General features: G+C 42.4%; 1 protein-coding gene across 2 annotated transcripts in view; it reads left to right on the top strand.

Annotated features, from left to right (window-relative positions):
- The first annotated feature begins 209 nt into the window (after positions 1-209).
- DHX8 (DEAH-box helicase 8) overlaps positions 210-18,672 on the top strand; it is a 27,633-nt gene continuing 9,170 nt past the window's right edge. For both annotated transcript variants that reach the window (XM_019665596.1, XM_019665595.1), the window contains exons 1-17: positions 210-466; positions 2,221-2,306; positions 3,082-3,154; positions 3,591-3,676; positions 4,957-5,066; positions 5,461-5,838; positions 6,249-6,393; positions 6,487-6,690; positions 7,377-7,464; positions 8,970-9,067; positions 10,064-10,211; positions 11,665-11,846; positions 13,104-13,298; positions 13,608-13,793; positions 13,919-14,129; positions 14,472-14,653; positions 17,346-17,486. In XM_019665596.1, the coding sequence (XP_019521141.1) occupies positions 319-466; positions 2,221-2,306; positions 3,082-3,154; positions 3,591-3,676; positions 4,957-5,066; positions 5,461-5,838; positions 6,249-6,393; positions 6,487-6,690; positions 7,377-7,464; positions 8,970-9,067; positions 10,064-10,211; positions 11,665-11,846; positions 13,104-13,298; positions 13,608-13,793; positions 13,919-14,129; positions 14,472-14,653; positions 17,346-17,486 (2,661 nt within the window). In that variant the 5' untranslated portion in view covers positions 210-318. The remainder of the gene's footprint in view (positions 467-2,220; positions 2,307-3,081; positions 3,155-3,590; positions 3,677-4,956; positions 5,067-5,460; positions 5,839-6,248; positions 6,394-6,486; positions 6,691-7,376; positions 7,465-8,969; positions 9,068-10,063; positions 10,212-11,664; positions 11,847-13,103; positions 13,299-13,607; positions 13,794-13,918; positions 14,130-14,471; positions 14,654-17,345; positions 17,487-18,672) is intronic.

The following is an 18,672-nucleotide window of genomic DNA, read 5'->3' as shown; positions in this document are numbered from 1 at the left end:
GCCCTTTGCATAGGCCACGGTTGCCCTCTGCCGACGTAGGGCGGGAGCTCGCTGAGGGTGAACGTTCCCGGGACTGAGAGCCGGCCAAGAAGCTCGCTGGCCTGTAGAGGGCGCCAGCCGCGTAACCCATTCGGCCGTCCCTTCCTTACTCACTTCCTGTTTTGATCTCTATGATCTATCCGGTTACGGCAGAAGTTCCTTGAGTTTTCAATTTACCGTAAACAAAAGGGTTGTACGCCGACCCGGAAGGGAAAACTGGAGCCTGGCTGGAGTAGCTCCGGAGGCCGACGGTGAGGAGGCGGAGGCAAAGCCGTAGCCATGGCGGTGGCTGTGGCCATGGCGGGAGCCGTAATCGGGTCGGAGCTAGGCCCCGCGGAAGAACTCGCCAAACTCGAGTACCTGTCTTTAGTGTCGAAGGTTTGCACGGAGCTGGACAATCACTTGGGGATCAACGACAAGGATCTGGGTGAGCACCGGGAGGTTTCTGCGGCCTGGGTTTGGGATTCAGGGAAGCGGAAGGAGAAAGGGGGTTGAGAGGCTGAGTGTGCCGGTGTGAGTCGTTCTCCTCTGTCACAGAGACTTGGGCCTAGGGAACCTGCGGCCTTGGCCTCGCCTGAGAGCCCTCCAGACCGAGCTGTTAGAAACTATTTCCCAGAGCTGTCACTGAAACCCGGAGCGGCCATCGCTGCTTGCTTTTTTTTTTTTTTTTTTTTTAAGCCCCAGATAATTAAACAGCGTTAACAGCAGCCCCCACATGAGGATGTTGGTGATGGCAGACATGATTCTTGCACCGGCTGCTTGTCAAGTAATTTTAAAGTAATCAATATGCCATTGTGAGATCTCTTGGGGCGGCCTGTCTTGGGCCCCAACAGTACCTACCTGTGAGGGTTGTTGTGAGAATCATGGGTAACCCATGTGAAGCACTTAGCATAGTGCCTGGCATGTAGTGGATGGTTAAAAGATCTTAACCATTGGCGTTATTATTATGTATAAGCTATGTCCATGTATCCTGATGGCATTTGGCTTTCACTTATTGTCATCAAAAACATAAAGGCAGATTCCAGCATGGAAATGGTGTGGTAGTACTAGTTTATAAGTTAGTTATTAAGATCTTACATGTTGTTATTATTTGTTAGGATTAAAGTCCAAATGAAATTATTCAGATTTTTTTGTCGCACTCACAAGTTTGAGGCATATTATCTCAGCCTATCAAAAAATGCATTCCTCACCCGAAAGGCTCTTAATAAAAAAGCTCTAATATTAGAAATTTCAAGAATTAGGCAGTTTTGCAGAGAAAATTTGGGGGGCAAGTGAGTCTACCTTCAACTTGGAGATTGTACCATCCAGCAGCTGCCTGGCCCTCATATATAGATTGTGTCTGCCTTCCCAGAAACTAGAAAGCATCCTATGTGTGTGTCCTTTGTGTATACTTGGACTCGCGCTTTTGGACATTGTTACCTCTAGAGTTTATATGGCACTGTACACACCTAATAGTTTCATGAGAGAGTACGGTGATAAGGGACAAGGTCTTCCTCCTTTAAATGCACTCAAAGGCCTAATGAGACGTTTTGTAGTAATAGCTCCTTTTCATTTATAAAAATTAGCTAGTTGGGCTGGCCAGATGGTGCAGTTGGTTAAGAGCACGAGCTCTGAGCAGCAGGGTCGCCGGTTTGATTCTCACGTGGGCCAGTGAGCTGCACCCGAGCTGAGCTGTTGCTGAGCTGCCAAGAGGTGGCAGGATGGCTCAGCTGGTGAGAGCACATGCTCCTAACAACAGGGTTGCTGGTTCGACTCCCACATGGGATGGTAGGCTATGCCCACCCACAACTAAGATTGAACACGGCACCTTGAGCTGAGTGGCTGTGAGCTGCCGGCAGGCTGCAGATGGCGACTGGACTTGGAAACTGAGCTAGCTGCGTCCTCCACAACTAAGATTGAAGGACAACAACTTGGCTGTTCCCCTTCCCCAATTCTCCAACACTATTCCCCTTCCCCAATTCCCCAGTAAAATCTTAAAAAAAAAAAAAATTAGCTAGAACATACATGGATAATCTTGGTAGTCTAAATTCTTTTTTTTTTCTTTTTTTTTTTTTTTACTAGATGGTGGTCTTTGGTTTTTATGATTGTTGAATAGCCTAATTGGTTTTGTTTTTAGCATATTTGAAATTGATATTTTGTTCAAGTCTCTATTCTTGTTTTAATCCCTTTTCTCATTTGCAGCTGAATTTGTGATCAGTCTTGCTGAGAAAAACACCACCTTTGATACTTTTAAGGCTTCTCTGATCAAAAATGGTGCAGAATTCACGGTATGTATATCTGAGGACCATTTTATTTATTTTTTTTGTTATTATTTTTTAAAGATTTTTATTGGGGAATTGGGGGGATGGGAACAGTGCTGGGGAATTGGGGGAAGGGGAACAGACAAGTTGCTGTCATTTTGTTCTTCAGTCTAGTTGTGGAGGACGTTGCTTCACTGGCCCAAGTTGGCACCATCATTGCGCTCTTCCTAGGTGAGGCAGATCAGTCGCCGGCTTCTGGACGGCCGCTCACTGCAGCTGCTGGCCGCTCACGCTGGCTGCTGGCGACATACGGTAGCCCATGGCAACCCACTGCCACAGGGGCTGCAGCCTACGCCGTCGCCGGCGACTCATGGCTGCTCAGCTCCAGGTTGAGCTGTTGTTCAGCATCTTAGCTGTGGAGGGCAGTGTCACTGGCCCTCATATGCGGGATCCAAACCGGGGCCCTCTGGCATCCCAAGCCAATTCTTAACCATCGCGCCACTCGGCCGGCCCAAGACCGTTTTATTTTAATGTCACTATTGAATTTAAATTTTGATAGGATTTAAAATGGGGTTTTGATACAGAAAGGAAATAATTTATACCTATCAATCAAATACACCATTAAGTGTGTAATGTTTTCATGCCACTAAGCAGTGGTGATATAACTGGATTGCCTGTGACACCTCTCTAGGAAAATGGGGCAGGTGGGCATAACCACTCTTCTCTAAAGAACATCCCTTTTCTTAGTGTTTTTAAGCACTGACCCAGGGGCTGACAATTTTTGTTCTGTTTTGTTTCAAAGGATTCTCTTATTAGTAACTTGCTACGTCTCATACAAACCATGCGGCCTCCAGCAAAGCCTTCTACTAGCAAAGGTGAGCAGAGCTTCCAGCTGAGCCTAGCTTGCAGAATGGTTTAGATTATGGGCACTCTGTAAATTGTGTTTGTTTCCCTTGCAACAGCTGCTGAACAAGTAAATGTTCTAGTAAAAATTTTCAAATGACTTACGACAAAATTAAAATTATAAGAATTGTAAGATATAACCAACCAAATGAATACTGATGCAATCCCCCACCCCCACCCCAATGCCCAGATAGTTTGTTGAGGGTTTTATAATCAATATTTTCTTTTTTTCTTTTTTAGAAAATTAAATTATGTTTATAGTAATGTATATGAGTAATATGTAGAAAAATGCCACATTCTGTTTTTAGTTTGTTGCATATCTAATGTTGAAGTTCTTTTGTTAACCATTAAGAATATTAAATTTATCTTTTTTTTTCTTAATTCCTTCATGCTGTTTAATGAAACAAGATCCAGTTGTTAAACCCAAAACTGAGAAAGAAAAACTGAAGGAACTCTTCCCAAGCCTTTGCCAACCAGACAACCCTTCTGTTCGGGTACTGATACCATTTTGAGAATATACTATAACTGTATGTTCCCCCCACCCCTGCCTCTTTTCTTTGTCTTATTATTTATTTATTTATTTATTGAAAAGCTTTTACTGGGGAATTGGGGGAGGGGAACAGCATTGGGGAATTGGGGAAGGGGAACAGACAAGTTGCTGTTCTTTTGTTCTTCAGTCTAGTTGTGGAGGACATCGCTTCACTGGCCCATGTTGGTATTATGATCATTGCGCTCTTCCCGGCTGAGGCAGTCGATTGCTGGCCATTGGACGGCTGCTCATGGTGGCTCACGGCAGCCCAGCTTCAGGTTGAGCTGTTGTTCACCATCTTAGCTGTAGAGGGCTCAGCACACTGGCCCATGTGGGAACCGAACTGGCAGCCCTGCTGCTCAGAGTTCGCGCTCCCAAGCCAACTCTTAACCAACTGAGCCACTCGGCCGGCCCCTGTCACATTAGTTATTAATTTTAAGTTTACCTTTATTGTCACATATTTTTCAAAGTGAAAAGTGATCACGCCCTGAGCAAATGCTATGTATAGAATAGTGTTAAAGGGTTTAGATAATGATATTTGAGGGAAATGAGTTTGGGAATTTTGGAAAGCAGTGACCAAGGATATGAAGTATGTATAAAATAAGATTTTTTTGCTCCATTGCATGTTAGAATATCAGATCTTTTGATTTTTAAATTTCATCTTGGCAAGTATTTATTGAGTTCCTGCTATGTGCTAAGCACTGTTCTAAGTATCAGCAGTGGACGAAACAGACTAGATTTCTTGCCCTCTTGGAGATTACATTCTAGTATTGGGCTGGGGGGGCAGGAAATAAACACGTAAACTCTTCTAGTGGGGAGGCAGGTAATAGACAAATAAGTACGTAATGTATCTGATACTGATAAGAACTATGAAAAGAAATAAAGCAGGTGAAAGGGGAGAAGGGAGTGCAGAGGGGAGAGATGCTTTGAAAAAAATTTTAGCATCTGTTTTCTATTAATAATCATTATTTGTGTGATTCACAGACGGGGTGATATCTCATTTCTTTCCATAGCCTTGCATTAAGGACAAGGGGTTTGCCAAATATAGAAATGACTTCCAAGAGCCTTTGCTTATTCCTCTGCCTCTGTCTCAAATTATGTTGGAAGTCTGGACCCCCTTCTGCTTCTTTCACCTAAGTAGGCAGTGATATAGGTGCTGTCAGATTTGTGGTACTTGAAGTACAGATTCTTGAGTGATTTTTTCCCCCCTTCTCCTCCTAACTTTGCTGGCCTCTGCCCCTATAGACCATGTTGGATGAAGATGATGTGAAAGTCGCTGTGGATGTCCTGAAAGAGCTGGAGGCCTTAATGCCCAGTGCAGCAGGCCAGGAGAAGCAAAGAGATGCTGAGCACCGGTTTGTCCCTGGTGTCCTATCCTTTGGGAGTATAGGATACTGTGATAGTTGAATTTTGTGGACCAGCCAAGCAAAATTTTGGGCAAGTTTACACAATCTAGACTGGCCATGTACCATATTGTTGGACTTATTTTCATTGCTCCCTGTTAAGAATATTTATGCAACAAATGCTAAGACGTTCAGAGGATAGAAGTCTGGACTCACAGAGGCTGAATACTTTTCTGGCCTCATCCTTTATTGGCCTGCAGGGACGTCATAGTTATTGAAACTCTAATTTAGTTTTTAACACTTAGAAGACACCTACCATGTATATGGCACTGTGCTGGGTACTTGGGGATGCATCGATGAAATTGGGCTGGTTTCTTTTTCAAATAGGTGTTTGTTGATTTGTTAGGGATAAGACAAAGAAGAAGAAGCGGAGCCGGAGCCGAGATCGAGAGCGTGACCGTGACCGTGACCGCGACCGCGACCGTGAGAGAGAGAGAGACCGAGATAGAGACCACAAGCGAAGACACCGGTCCCGCTCTCGATCGCATTCCAGGACCCGGGAGAGAAATAAAGGGAAGTCTAGATATCGGTCCAGGAGCAGAAGTCAGAGTCCCCCCAAAGACCGGAAGGACCGAGACAAGTATGGGGAGAGGAATCTGGACAGATGGCGGGATAAGCATGTGGACCGCCCTCCGCCGGAAGAGCCCGCCATTGGGGACATTTACAATGGCAAAGTTACCAGCATCATGCAGTTTGGATGCTTTGTGCAGCTGGAGGGACTAAGGTAATGGCTGGTGCTCTTCTTTCACACCAGTGCTGGGCAGAATTTCTATTATCACAGGATTTTCACTTTTTAAAAAAGTTACGCTTAATGACACTTTAATCAAATCAGCCATATCAGGTTGTTAGAAATTGGCTTTTTATTTGAAATGTCATGGAGCCATTTATTCCTTCCCCTACCTTCAAGAGATCTGTCCTTTTGCTGGTTAAGACAGATGAGAATTTGTTATGTCTACTTCCCCACCCCATGCCTTTCCTTTGGGAGGGTGGTAATACTATTTTATTTGACCACCTTCTTGGTACTTTCCTCTTGAGTTTTAAGACAATTTTTGTTTGTTCACTTCCAACAAGGCGGGAATCTCTTGGGGAAAAGGTGTTTTAGGCATGCCCCTGATGTCTCTGACTCTCCCTCAGGAAGCGGTGGGAAGGCCTGGTGCACATCTCTGAGCTCCGGAGGGAAGGCCGTGTGGCCAATGTGGCTGATGTGGTGAGCAAAGGCCAGAGGGTCAAGGTCAAAGTGCTGTCCTTCACTGGGACCAAGACTAGTCTGAGCATGAAGGTAGGTGAGATAGCCAACCTATGACCATATTTGATGGCCAAGGAAACATAAGAGGACGGCAAGTAAGCTAGCTTCATTATTTTTGTGCCTTAGGATGTGGATCAAGAGACTGGGGAAGATCTAAACCCAAATCGACGACGAAATCTTGTTGGAGAGACCAGTGAGGAGACCTCAATGAGGAATCCGGACAGACCCACTCACCTCTCCCTCGTCAGTGCCCCTGAAGTAGAAGATGACTCGCTGGAGCGCAAGCGCCTTACCCGCATCTCTGACCCAGAGAAGTGGGAGATCAAACAGGTTGGGGCTATTTGCTTTTATGGCCACAGTCATACAGCAGGTAGCATAGTGGCTAAGAGTGTGGGCCCTGGAGCATGATGGCCTGGGGTGACTTCTGGCCACGGACTAGCTGTGTGATTCAGAGCCAAGTTACTCTACCTCTTTAGCCGCTGTACTCCTCTGTAAAACAGGGCCAGTGGTGGCCTTGGGATTAAATGAGTTAATAGCAGTGAAGCTCTTAGATTACTGCCTGCATGTGGTAGTGCTACATAAATGTTTGTTCTTGTTTTCATCATTCATCAATAAACAGAATAAACAGTGCCAGGCACTGTGTAGATGCTAGGGCTACAAAGACAAATGTTTCATGGTTCCTGCCCTTGAGGAACTCCAAGTCCAGTGGAGGAGATAGGTGGAAACAAATAGCTGTGAAGGTTTACATACTACATAACGAGGCGTGTGCAGAGTGCTGTGGAACCAAGAGAAGGAGCAGATAACTGTTCCTGGGGAAGAGACCCTTGAGCCACGCGTTTGGGCACCATGTTGTCTTGTCCCCAGGGATGGGATGTATGATGTATGAGGCCCTGCAATCCTGGGTCAGAGGAGGAAAAAAACCTTGGTTTCCTACACGAAACCTCTATTAATTCTCCTACAAGAGAAGAGTTTTGATCCTAGCAAGTAACAAGTGCTGCCTTTTGTTCTTTGGCTAGATGATTGCCGCCAATGTGCTTTCCAAAGAAGAGTTTCCAGACTTCGATGAAGAGACTGGCATTCTCCCTAAAGTGGATGACGAAGAAGGTAATTAGCCACTGGGATTGAGCAGGATAATGGATTGGGAGGACATTTGGCAATTTGAGCTCCTGGACTGGGCGGTTTATTTGTAGTTTAATCCAGTGGTTATAAATAATTTGTTCCTTGGGTCTCACCACTCATCTCTCAAAAGAATAAGGTCACTCCATGATGGAAGCAAAAAAACTCATTTTTCTGGGAAACGTTTATGTATTATGCTTGTTGCTTATAATAAGTTTTTAGGATATAAAAAGTTGTAATTGTATTTTGGGGAGTAAATTTAATCTCATATTCTTAGTAATTGTTATAAAAACCCTGAATCCACCTAGATTACCTCTGAGTTGCCCTGGAAACAACTTTTAACAGCCCATTAAAAATATTTTTAAATTGTGAAATAAATCCTGTGACGGAACATATATAATTCATATAACAATAATAAATGAAGACCTAAGTGAACATCTATAACCTACCACCCAGCTTAAGTAGAGCTTTACCAGCACCTTTGAAGCCCCTAATGCCCACTCTGATTAGATCTTTCTCCTTCCTCCTCTTAGTACCCACTATCCTAAATTTGCATTAATCATTTCCTCCCTTTTCTTTAGCATTTTACCATCTGTATATCCATCTGAAAATATATTGTTTAGTTAGTCTGTTTTTGAACTTAATTTCTTTTTAAATAATTTTTTATTTATCTTTGTTGATTTTTATGGTTGTATTTCATTCATTCTCAGTGCTGTAGAGTGTTGTTGTTACATATAAATTCACCATAATTTATCCATTTTACTTTTCATGGGCACGTGGGCTGTTTCTGGTTTTTTGTTTATGTTTATGAATAATACTATTATAAAATTCCTATGTTTGTCTCTCTTTTTTTTTTTTTAGCTGTGCCATCCTGCCACCTGTTGGCAGCTCAGCGGCTGCTCAGCTTGAGCCGGGACTCGAACCCCTATTGCTTAGAGCCCTATGTTTGGCTCTTAATGCTCATATGCAAGACCTTCTCACTTTCTAAATATGTAGGAAAATTACTGGGTAGTAGGAAATGTGCCAGGCAGTCCAAGTTGTTTTCTAAAGTTTTTGTACCATATTACATGTCTACCATAAGTGTGAGTGAGTTCTTGCTGCTGCACATTGTTGGGTAGTGTTCCACTGTCCAACTTATTTTTATTTTTTGCCAATCTTATTGTGGGTTAAGAGTTACTCTATAATGAAATTGAATGGCAAATGCCTTAGTACCATCCAGAATATCAGAGTAGCATTTTTCCATAGGCTTAATTTCTTTTGAAAGTAGCTTTGATCAGTTCTTGGGCTGGAGCACAGATGCCCTAGAAAAGGCTGGAGAACAGGGGGGCCAGTCACCTGGTTTATAGTTTCACTTGTATTGTTGTCCTTTTGACCTTACAGGGCAACTGTGATAAAGACTGCTGGTACTACTGGAAATTAATTATTTTGGTGAAAAGGATTGGTCATTTCTGTGTTTTGTTTTTGGCTAATTCTTCTTTTTGGGGGCCTTTTAGATGAGGACCTTGAGATTGAACTGGTTGAGGAAGAGCCTCCATTCCTGAGAGGGCACACCAAGCAAAGCATGGACATGAGCCCTATAAAAATCGTTAAGGTGAGAAATGCTGGGACTCTAACCTGGACATGTCAAGTGAACTTCTTTTCTTGATGTAACAGTTTAGTTTTTCAGAGCAGGCTATTAGATCTGTGTAAGCAGAACTCAGGCCACAGGAGGTAGCACTGACTGTTGGTCAGGGTCTAGAATATTTTTATTTTAAAGGGAGATTGACTCAGCTTTGTTACTTTTGCCTTTTTAATTATTTTGCTCTCATTTTAGTGTGTTTTGGGAGAAAGGAGAGCTCAATACGTGTGCTTGATCTAATATCACTGCTTTTGCCCAGGCCTTAGGGCTTGAACCTTGCAGATTCAAAGACAGTTTTGAAGGGGTTCACTTGACCAATTGCTGCTGGCTCCTAATAGGAAGCTATAGGGCTGGGTGTTGTGGAGGGCAGAGCTACGAGGAGAAGAGTTCATGGAACAGTTATGATACAATTTAGGTTTGGAAAAGGGTTATTTTAAAGGTCTCTCAGCCCAGCCACCCATTCAGAGCTTGTAATCCACCCATGTATCCTTCTACAGTGTTCCTTCCATGTGGTCTTCTCATGTCTGCTTGACATTGTTAGTGACAGGGAATTCACCAGCCCTTAAGAAGACACATTCCATTTTCAGGTGGATCTGATCATGAGTTCTTTTTTAGGCAGGAGTGAAATCTTTCTTACTGAGGTGTCCACATTGGTCTTAATTTTAGTAATTGGGATTATACAGAAGAATTCTTATCCCTTTCTTATATATCCTATCTCCCTTGGAATTCCCATCTTCAAGCCAGCATCCCCAATTCCTTCAGGGATTTATCGTTATCCTTGTTCATTTTCTCTGAATTTGCTGTAGTTTATCCATTTCTTTCATGTAGTCTGGTATGTTGATAGGACCTTTCTTCTAGGTGGGTCTCATTCTTTAGATTGAAGTGGCTTAACATCTACATCTTATTTCCTGGACATTTAATGCATTCCGGAATCCCATTCTGATATTGCCTTGTCCTCTGTTGCACTAGAACCCAGATGGCTCCCTCTCCCAAGCAGCAATGATGCAGAGTGCTTTGGCCAAAGAAAGACGGGAACTCAAGCAGGCTCAACGGGAAGCCGAAATGGATTCTATTCCCATGGGACTCAACAAACACTGGGTTGATCCTCTGCCTGATGGTAGGACCCTGGGACAGACCCTGTGGACTTTTCAAAAAAATATGAGCCTTCAAGTACACAGGGAAGGGGCACTGTCAGCGTATACTAAAGATTTAGCCTTGGCTTTGGTGATTTGCTTTTTCCCTTCAGTTAAAGCATGTTTTTGTTTTTGGTTTTGGTTTTTTTAAAGATTTTTTTTATTGGGGAATTGCGGGGAGGGGAACAGACAGGTAGACAAATTGCTGTTTTGTTCTTCAGTCTAGTTGTGGAGTACGTTGCTTCACTGGCCCATGTTGGTATGATCATTGTGCTCTTCCTGGGTGAGGCAATCGGTCGCCGGTCATTGGTCGGCCACTCACAGCGGCTCCCGGTAGCTCACACCGGCTACCAGCTGCTCACACTGGCTGCTAGCCACTCACGTAACTCACGGCAGCCCACTGCAGACCTACTGCAGCCCTGCTGCAGCCTTCGCCGGCGACTCACAGCAGCCCAGCACCAGGTCGAGCTGTTGTTCATCATCTTAGCTGTAGAGGGCAGTGTCACTGGCCCTCATGTGGGATCCGAACCACAGCCCTGCTGCTCAGAGCTGGTGCTCCCAAGTGAGCTCTTAACCAGCTGAGCCACTTGGCTGGCCCTTGTTTTGGTAACCCTGGTCAGATTATTAGACTGGTTGAGTTTTTCTTCTGAATAACATAAAACTTTTATTTTAAAAATACTATAGCTTTGAAACTTTCCTTTTCATGTAGTTCTTTGGTAAATAATAACTAATTGCTGGATACAGTCATAACAAGTATTTATTAATTTATATTGTGCAACCAGGAATACAGCTGTAAATTAGACATGATCCCTGCTTTTATGAGACTTAACAATTTAATAGGGAAGATTGATATTAATCAAATAATTACCAGCTAACTAAATCATGACAAGTGCTATATGAAGTACAGGTAGTGTAGTTGGCTTAGTGGGTCACTTTCCTGGGCAAGTTGAGAACTGAAGGATAAATAGGGCTTAGTCTATCACTGGGGATGGGGCAGAGGTTGGGGAGTGTGTTCCAGGCTGAGGAATAGCCTGTACTGGGGCTGTGAGGTAGGAAAGAAGGCCTGTGTGGCTGGAATACAGAGTGATGGACAGAGTGGTGGGGGATGAGGGGTGGCAGGCCAGGAATTTGTAGATGATATTATGAATTAGGGCTCAATTCTAAAATTCACTGGGAAATGTTGCAAAGTTCTAAGCAGGGAAGTAGCATGATCAGAATTGCATTTCCAAAGGATTTTGAAGGTGCCCTGCAGAATGGATTGGATGAGGCAGGGGTAGACACATGAGATGAATTAGGAGGCTTTTATAATAGTTCAGAGGGCAGAGAATGGTGGCTTCAACATGGAACTAGCAGAGAGGAAGGATGTACTGGAGAAATGTGGAGGAGGGGCAGTGGGGTAGCTTCAGACCGGTATTAAGTCGCTTGTTTCCTTTGCAGCGGAAGGCAGGCAGATTGCTGCCAACATGAGGGGTATTGGGATGATGCCCAACGACATTCCTGAGTGGAAGAAGCATGCCTTTGGGGGCAATAAAGCTTCTTACGGAAAAAAGACCCAGATGTCAATCATTGAGCAGAGAGAGAGCCTACCCATCTACAAACTGAAGGAACAGCTGGTCCAGGTGAGAAGCCCCTTTATGATGTATTGGTGGGGAAGTAGGGGTCTTTTCTAAGAGAAGGATGGCATGTTTTAATTGAAATGTGCACACTTGAAGTGGCTTTTCCAGAGGGCATAGGAAAAAACCAGAGCATTTCCAAGTACTTTTTCAAAAACATATATCAGTCTACACATTTTTTTTTTCCTATGAGGAAATAAATCTGTTTGAACTGGGGGACCCTAGAGCAGTTCTGAGTGGACAGAGTATCGTGTTGCACAGAACAACAGCTCTGGTCAATAAGAAAAATGAGGATGCTCATTTTTCCCGTTTATGGGATGATCCCATATAAGTAAGACTTTGCTTCAAGTACTTTTTTCCATTTTCTGGAGATCTGATTTTAAGACTCCCATACTTCCTGAGGCTACTGAGTTTACTAGTTTCTAGTGAATCCTTTCAACAATATCTTACATGTATATAAGCAAATACAAATACATATGTGTGCACACACAGACATTATATATTTTATATATACGGTGTGTGTTTCTAGATGGCAGCATGTTATATAACTGTTCTGCCCATTACGTTTTCCCCTTAATTATATAGCTCAGAAGTTGTTCCTTTTTTTTTTTTAAGTGCTTTGTTGTATGAATGTGCTCTGGCTTATTTAACCAGTCCTATATTTAGTAGGCATGTAGGTTGATGGCAGTCCTTTGCTGTTATAAACAGTGTAGAAATGAGGTGACTGTTGGAGGTAAGACGCTGGTGATTTGGGAGTGACAGTAGAAAGGAATACTATATACCTTTTTACTTACTGTTAAACTCTTTAACCATGCGTATATAATGTTTAAAAATTATGTAAGTATATGTATAGTATATATATAGTATGTATGTATATAATACACACACACACATATCAGGGATATCTGGGTGATAGTTTACGCTTTTAGCATCTTTTTATTTTTATGAATTTAAGAAAACCAAAAAATTAAAAAAATAAATTTGCGTCGGTTAAGGAATACTCATAAAGTTTAAAGTTTTTCATTTAAGTTATACGTGCAGTTAAAATAAGAAAAAGCATCACCCATAGAAAAAAAAATCATTAATATTTTTTTCTGTGCATGATTAAAAATAATTTAAACCCTGGTTATAATCTTACCATATGTATATTATTGTGTCTTCTATTTCTCATTTAGTTTTAGAATATAACCATTAGTTATTTTACTCCAGAGTAACAAGTGGCAGATTTTCATGACAGTATTTATATTCTGTTGTTGCTTTCAGGCTGTCCATGACAATCAGATTCTGATTGTTATCGGAGAGACAGGATCTGGAAAGACAACGCAGATTACCCAGTACCTGGCGGAGGCAGGTTACACTTCCAGGGGCAAGATTGGATGTACCCAGCCCAGAAGAGTGGCAGCCATGTCGGTGGCCAAAAGAGTGTCAGAGGAGTTTGGTTGTTGCTTAGGCCAAGAGGTAAGAGGGTAGTAAGGTGTTCTGAAAATGCCTGAAGAAAGAGTAAAAGGCCCAGATCTCTATTAAAATGGGCATAATGCTACCTTTTTTCAGGTATCTCCTGAGGGAGAGAGGGTTCTCATTGTCATCTTTGATCTGTTTAGGATCAAGTCCAAGACTGATTTTACTATGAGGATATCACTGTATATCTTGATCAAATTCTTATCTAATAAGATTACGGGTAACAGTCTGACTGGGCTGAAATCTTGCCTGGTGATTGCACAAGGGAGAGGTTTGGTTCTAAGGTGTTCATCTTCTGTTCTGCTGTAGGTGGGCTACACCATTCGATTTGAAGACTGCACCAGCCCTGAAACAGTCATCAAGTACATGACAGACGGGATGTTGCTCCGAGAATGCCTGATTGACCCCGACCTCACTCAGTATGCAATCATCATGTTGGACGAGGCGCATGAGAGAACAATTCACACTGATGTGCTCTTTGGATTGTTGAAAAAGGTAACTGGGTGTTCTTTGGTGACCCTTCTAGCTGTTGGGAACTGAATTCTGGGAATGGGATTTGAGTACCTGTGCCTTTTTTGTATAGTCCTTCCTAGTAAGTCACATTGCATTTCCCTTTATAGACAGTTCAGAAACGTCAGGACATGAAGCTAATTGTCACCTCAGCTACCTTAGATGCAGTGAAATTTTCTCAGTACTTCTATGAAGCTCCCATCTTTACCATTCCCGGTCGAACATATCCAGTGGAAATATTGTACACAAAGGAACCGGAGACAGATTATCTGGATGCCAGCTTGATCACTGTCATGCAGATCCATTTAACAGAACCACCAGGTAGGGGAAAAGAACATATTTCCCTCTTGGGCCAAAAGTCCTAATGTGGGTATCTTTTTCACTCAGATGCCTTTTAAGTATTATAAGTCTCAGGTCTGCATGTTTGAAATGGTGGTGGTAAAAGTATAAATAATGGTGAACAGGGTTTAAATCTACCTATTTAAACATAGACACAAATTATAAATAAATAAAAATAAACAGAATAAACACGAACAGAAGTTGATTTGTTCTTGATTTATTAGAGGTGAGAATTTGAGGGTGTTTTCTGTCATTTGGAGTTCTTTTAATGTTGGATAGAACATACACAGAGAAAGTAAATGAATGTTCCTGTTCTCTTCTTAGGTGACATCCTGGTCTTCCTTACTGGTCAGGAAGAGATCGATACTGCTTGTGAGATCCTGTATGAAAGAATGAAATCTCTGGGACCTGATGTTCCAGAGCTGATTATCCTCCCAGTGTACTCTGCTCTTCCCAGTGAGATGCAGACCCGAATCTTTGACCCAGCCCCACCTGGCAGCAGAAAGGTAGCCCTGGGCAGAAATGCAGCTCCATTATGTTCTGAAAGCATGAGATATATGCCGCTGGACCCGGTGGGGATTGCTTAGATGTATGCAGGTCTTGTTTATTGTTCCAGAGACAAATCTAGCCAGTTGGTTAAGGAATGAGGGTTTTGTATGTGACCGCTGCTCTTCTTCCTCTTCCTCTCCTTTCCTTCATTCGACAAACATTTTTTGAGCCTCTTCCAGGCTTTGGGGTAGACACCAGGGCTGCAGTCTGAGGATCGGCTTCTCTGCTGTGGAACATCATCTACCAGTAGTCAGTCCTTAGCATGTAGTGTGAAAATGCTACTGATGCTCTGGATACCTAGAGGGGGAGCACCCAACCCACTATTCTTAGAGGAAGTAAGGATCTAAGTTAGTACTGAAGGATTGTGCATGCTCATCTAAGCAAGAAGGGCAGGAGGGCACACATTCTGATTAGACAGAATAGCCTGTGATATTCTGTCTAGAGGCGAGACGGTGTGGCCATTTCAGGGAGCTGTGTAGTTCCAGGAGCTGAAACTGTGTGTTTGAGACAATGGGAGAGGAGACAGATGGATTTTTTTTTTTCTTTTAAGATTTTTATTGTGGAATTAGGGAAGGGGAACAGCCAAGTTGTTGTCCTTCAATCTTAGCTGTGGAGGGCTCAGCTAGCTCAGCTCCAAGTCCATTTGCCATCCGGCTGCCCATTCGGCCGCTCAGCTCAAGGTGCTGTGTTCAATCTTAGTTGCGGGGGGCGGGGGCAGTGCGCAGCCCCCCATCCCATGTGGGAGCCGAACCACCAACCTTGTTGTTAGGAGCATGTATCTCACCAGCTGAGCCATCCTGCTGCCTATTGGCAGCTCAGCTCGGGCGCAGCTCACTGGCCCATGTGGGAATCACACCAGCGACCCTGTTTCTCAGAGCTCACGCTCTTAACCAACTGAGCCACTCAGCTGGCCCCCAGATGGATTTTTTTTTTTAATCTTTATTGAGATACAATTTACATACCATACAGTTGACCCCTTTAACCCTCTGTTGGATGCAACTGATGTCACAGATTCATTGCACACAAATTTTCAAATATCTAACAGTTAAGTATTGTGACTCATCGCTTCCGTATCTTTCCCCTCTACTGTAACCTATTGCCAGTCGTGTTTGTGACTTAGTAAAGACGTATTTCATATTTGAAAATTTGTGTGCAATGAATCTGTGAGATCAGCTGCGTCTGATGGAGGGTTAAAGTATACAATTCAGTGTTTTTTAGTATATTTACAGAATTGTGCAATCATTAATTACCATTATTAATGGTAATTAGTCATTAACACTTAATCACTACAATTAATTTTAGAACAGTTTTATCACCCTCAGAAGAAACTCTGTGCCCTTTAGCAATCACCCCTATTCACCACTCTGCTCAGCCCCTAGAAACCACTAATCTTTCTGCTTTTATGGATTTGCCTGTTATAGACATTTCATATAAATGATTATATAATATGTGGTCTTTGGTAACTAGCTTCTTTCACTTAGCGTGTTTTCAAGGTTCATCCATGTTGTAGCATGTGTAGCATTTCTTTTTATTGCTGAATAATAGTCTTGTAGAATATGATACTGCATCCAAAATGTATCCATTCATCCGTTGATGGGCGTTTGGGTTGTTTCCACATTTTAGCTATTATGAATAATGCTGCTGTGAACATTTGCTTACAAGTGTTTGTGTGGACATATGTTTTCATTTTCCTAGAAATGGAAGACAGATGGATTTGAATAACATTAAAGAATTAGAATGGATGATACATAGTGGGTGCCTGGAAGTGTAGGGGAGAAGGGCAGGGGAGAAGTCGGGAATGACTCACAGGTTTTTGGCTTGGGCATCTGGATGGAAGATGGTGCTGAGAACGGAAACACAGAGGAGGAGTAGGTTTGGAGGGGGAAAGATAGTGATTCCTTCTCTGTTCTGTTCCTGATGATTGGACTTCTTTCTGAGAGGGCGTCTGCAACCCTGTGGCAGGTAGAAGCCTCTCAGGGTCGGTCAGGTGCTGGCATGATGTGAGATGTTCTGGTGCCTCCCAGCAATGATTTTCCCGAGCAATTGTGTTTTATTAGCTGAACCTCTGGGTGGAAGAGCAGTGGCAGTGCCAAGCTGAGACCAATAATCTTCTAGATCACAAATACTGCTGCACACATGCAAACCGTGAAATTCCTCTGCCACCTCATGGTTCATTTTATGATTAGGGAAAAAAAAAGCTCCCTCTTGTTCCACATACACAAACAGCCCATTTTGTAGTCCAGATGGCCCCGTGGGGGAAGAAAAATCTCATTTTGCACTGGCACATGTGATGCCAGGAAGTTTGCTTTCCCAGGGTGCTAGAAAATTAAAATTGTAGTAATCAACATTGGATCTAGAAAATGAGCTATGTAGCCATTTGTACCAAATGAAATTGGCTTTGATTGGCCTTTGCTTTTTCCTGTTCCACTTCTCTCAGGTTCTCTACCCACTCCCCAAGCTAACCCTTAAGATGAAGTCCCCTCCCCTTCTCCCAATTTGAGGCCAAACAGATTCAGTGCTATCTAATCGTCTGCAGAGGGAGATAACTGCACATTTCCTTTGGGAAGATGTTTGAGTTCAGAGGTTCTGTTTCACACCTCAGGGCCGAACCTGGGTAGCTCAAGCCAGCTGTGTCTGTCTTTCCTGCAGGTCGTGATTGCCACCAACATTGCAGAGACATCACTGACTATTGATGGCATCTACTATGTGGTCGACCCTGGATTTGTGAAGCAGAAAGTTTACAATTCGAAGACAGGGATTGACCAGCTGGTGGTGACTCCTATTTCTCAGGTATGATGGCTTCTCCCAGCAGCTTTCCTGCAAATCCTGGTTGGGGCCTTTCGGAAGTTTTTTTATGGTTTTGTATTTTGAAATTTGTTGCTTTCAAAGATGAGCTTCTAAGATATCAGGTGTTTTCATGAGATAGTGGAGATTTTGTGTTGTTTGCATTTAATCTTTAGTGTTTCAACATTAAAAAGCTCCATATAATTTGAACTTGAAAAAAAAAAGTTTGAATCCTAGTACCATAGATTATCTAATATAGATAGTAAGAACATACTTTTAAAATACTGTCTTTAGCCACAGATATCTGAGATGGTAATAATTAATGAGATGATAATGTGTTTCTTTGGTAATTATGGAATAGTTTTCTGACTAAATTATATTTAAAAATGAATAACCTGATCATCCTTTCTGAGGGCAGTTTGGCCACAATGTATCCAGAATTTTACAGATCATCTCTTTATCCTAACAGTTGCAATATATCTGAAAGTTAGAAATTATTGAATATATATTTAAAGTTTATGGAAAAGGATGTTTACTAAAGCACTGTTTATATTAGAGGAAACCTGGAAAAATTTTAAATGAGCTCCAAAAGGGAAGTAGTTTAATAAAATAAGATATCCATGCCATAGAATGTTATGTGGCATTAACATGGTGGTGTGTATCTATACTTAATGACATAAGCATATAACTGTGATATGTTATTTGAAGAAAGTGAGCTACAAAATAGTAGGAATAGTATAATCCAATTTTTGTTTGAAAATGGATGGTGTGTGCTTATGCACAGTGTATGTTAACCCACCTGAGACTTGAAAGCATGTAGTTGAAATATTGGTATTATGTCTCGATGGTGCTGCTGGTTACTGTTGGCTGATGGGTGAAGTGCATGCATTTTTTTCTTTATACTTTTATATATTTTCTTAATATTTTATAATAGGTATGGATTAGTTTCATAATCTGTATAAAAACCTTCAGGCCATTTTCATTTTGAAACTTAAGTAATAGCGGCTAACACTTGCAGGGTACTTACTAAGTGTTGCCAGGCACTGTTCTAAGTACTTACATGAACTCATTACATTCTTGCATCGATCCTTTGTGGAAGATATTATTATCCTCATTTCGCAGATGAGATTGAGGCAGAGGGGTTAAGTGACTTTCTTAAGGTCACACAGCTAGTGGAGCCAGTCTAGCTCCA

This window comes from Hipposideros armiger, unplaced genomic scaffold (assembly GCF_001890085.2).
Source record: "Hipposideros armiger isolate ML-2016 unplaced genomic scaffold, ASM189008v1 scaffold_447, whole genome shotgun sequence".
NCBI classification, from domain to species: Eukaryota; Metazoa; Chordata; class Mammalia; order Chiroptera; family Hipposideridae; genus Hipposideros; species Hipposideros armiger.
This window is presented reverse-complemented; position numbering and strand designations above follow the sequence as displayed.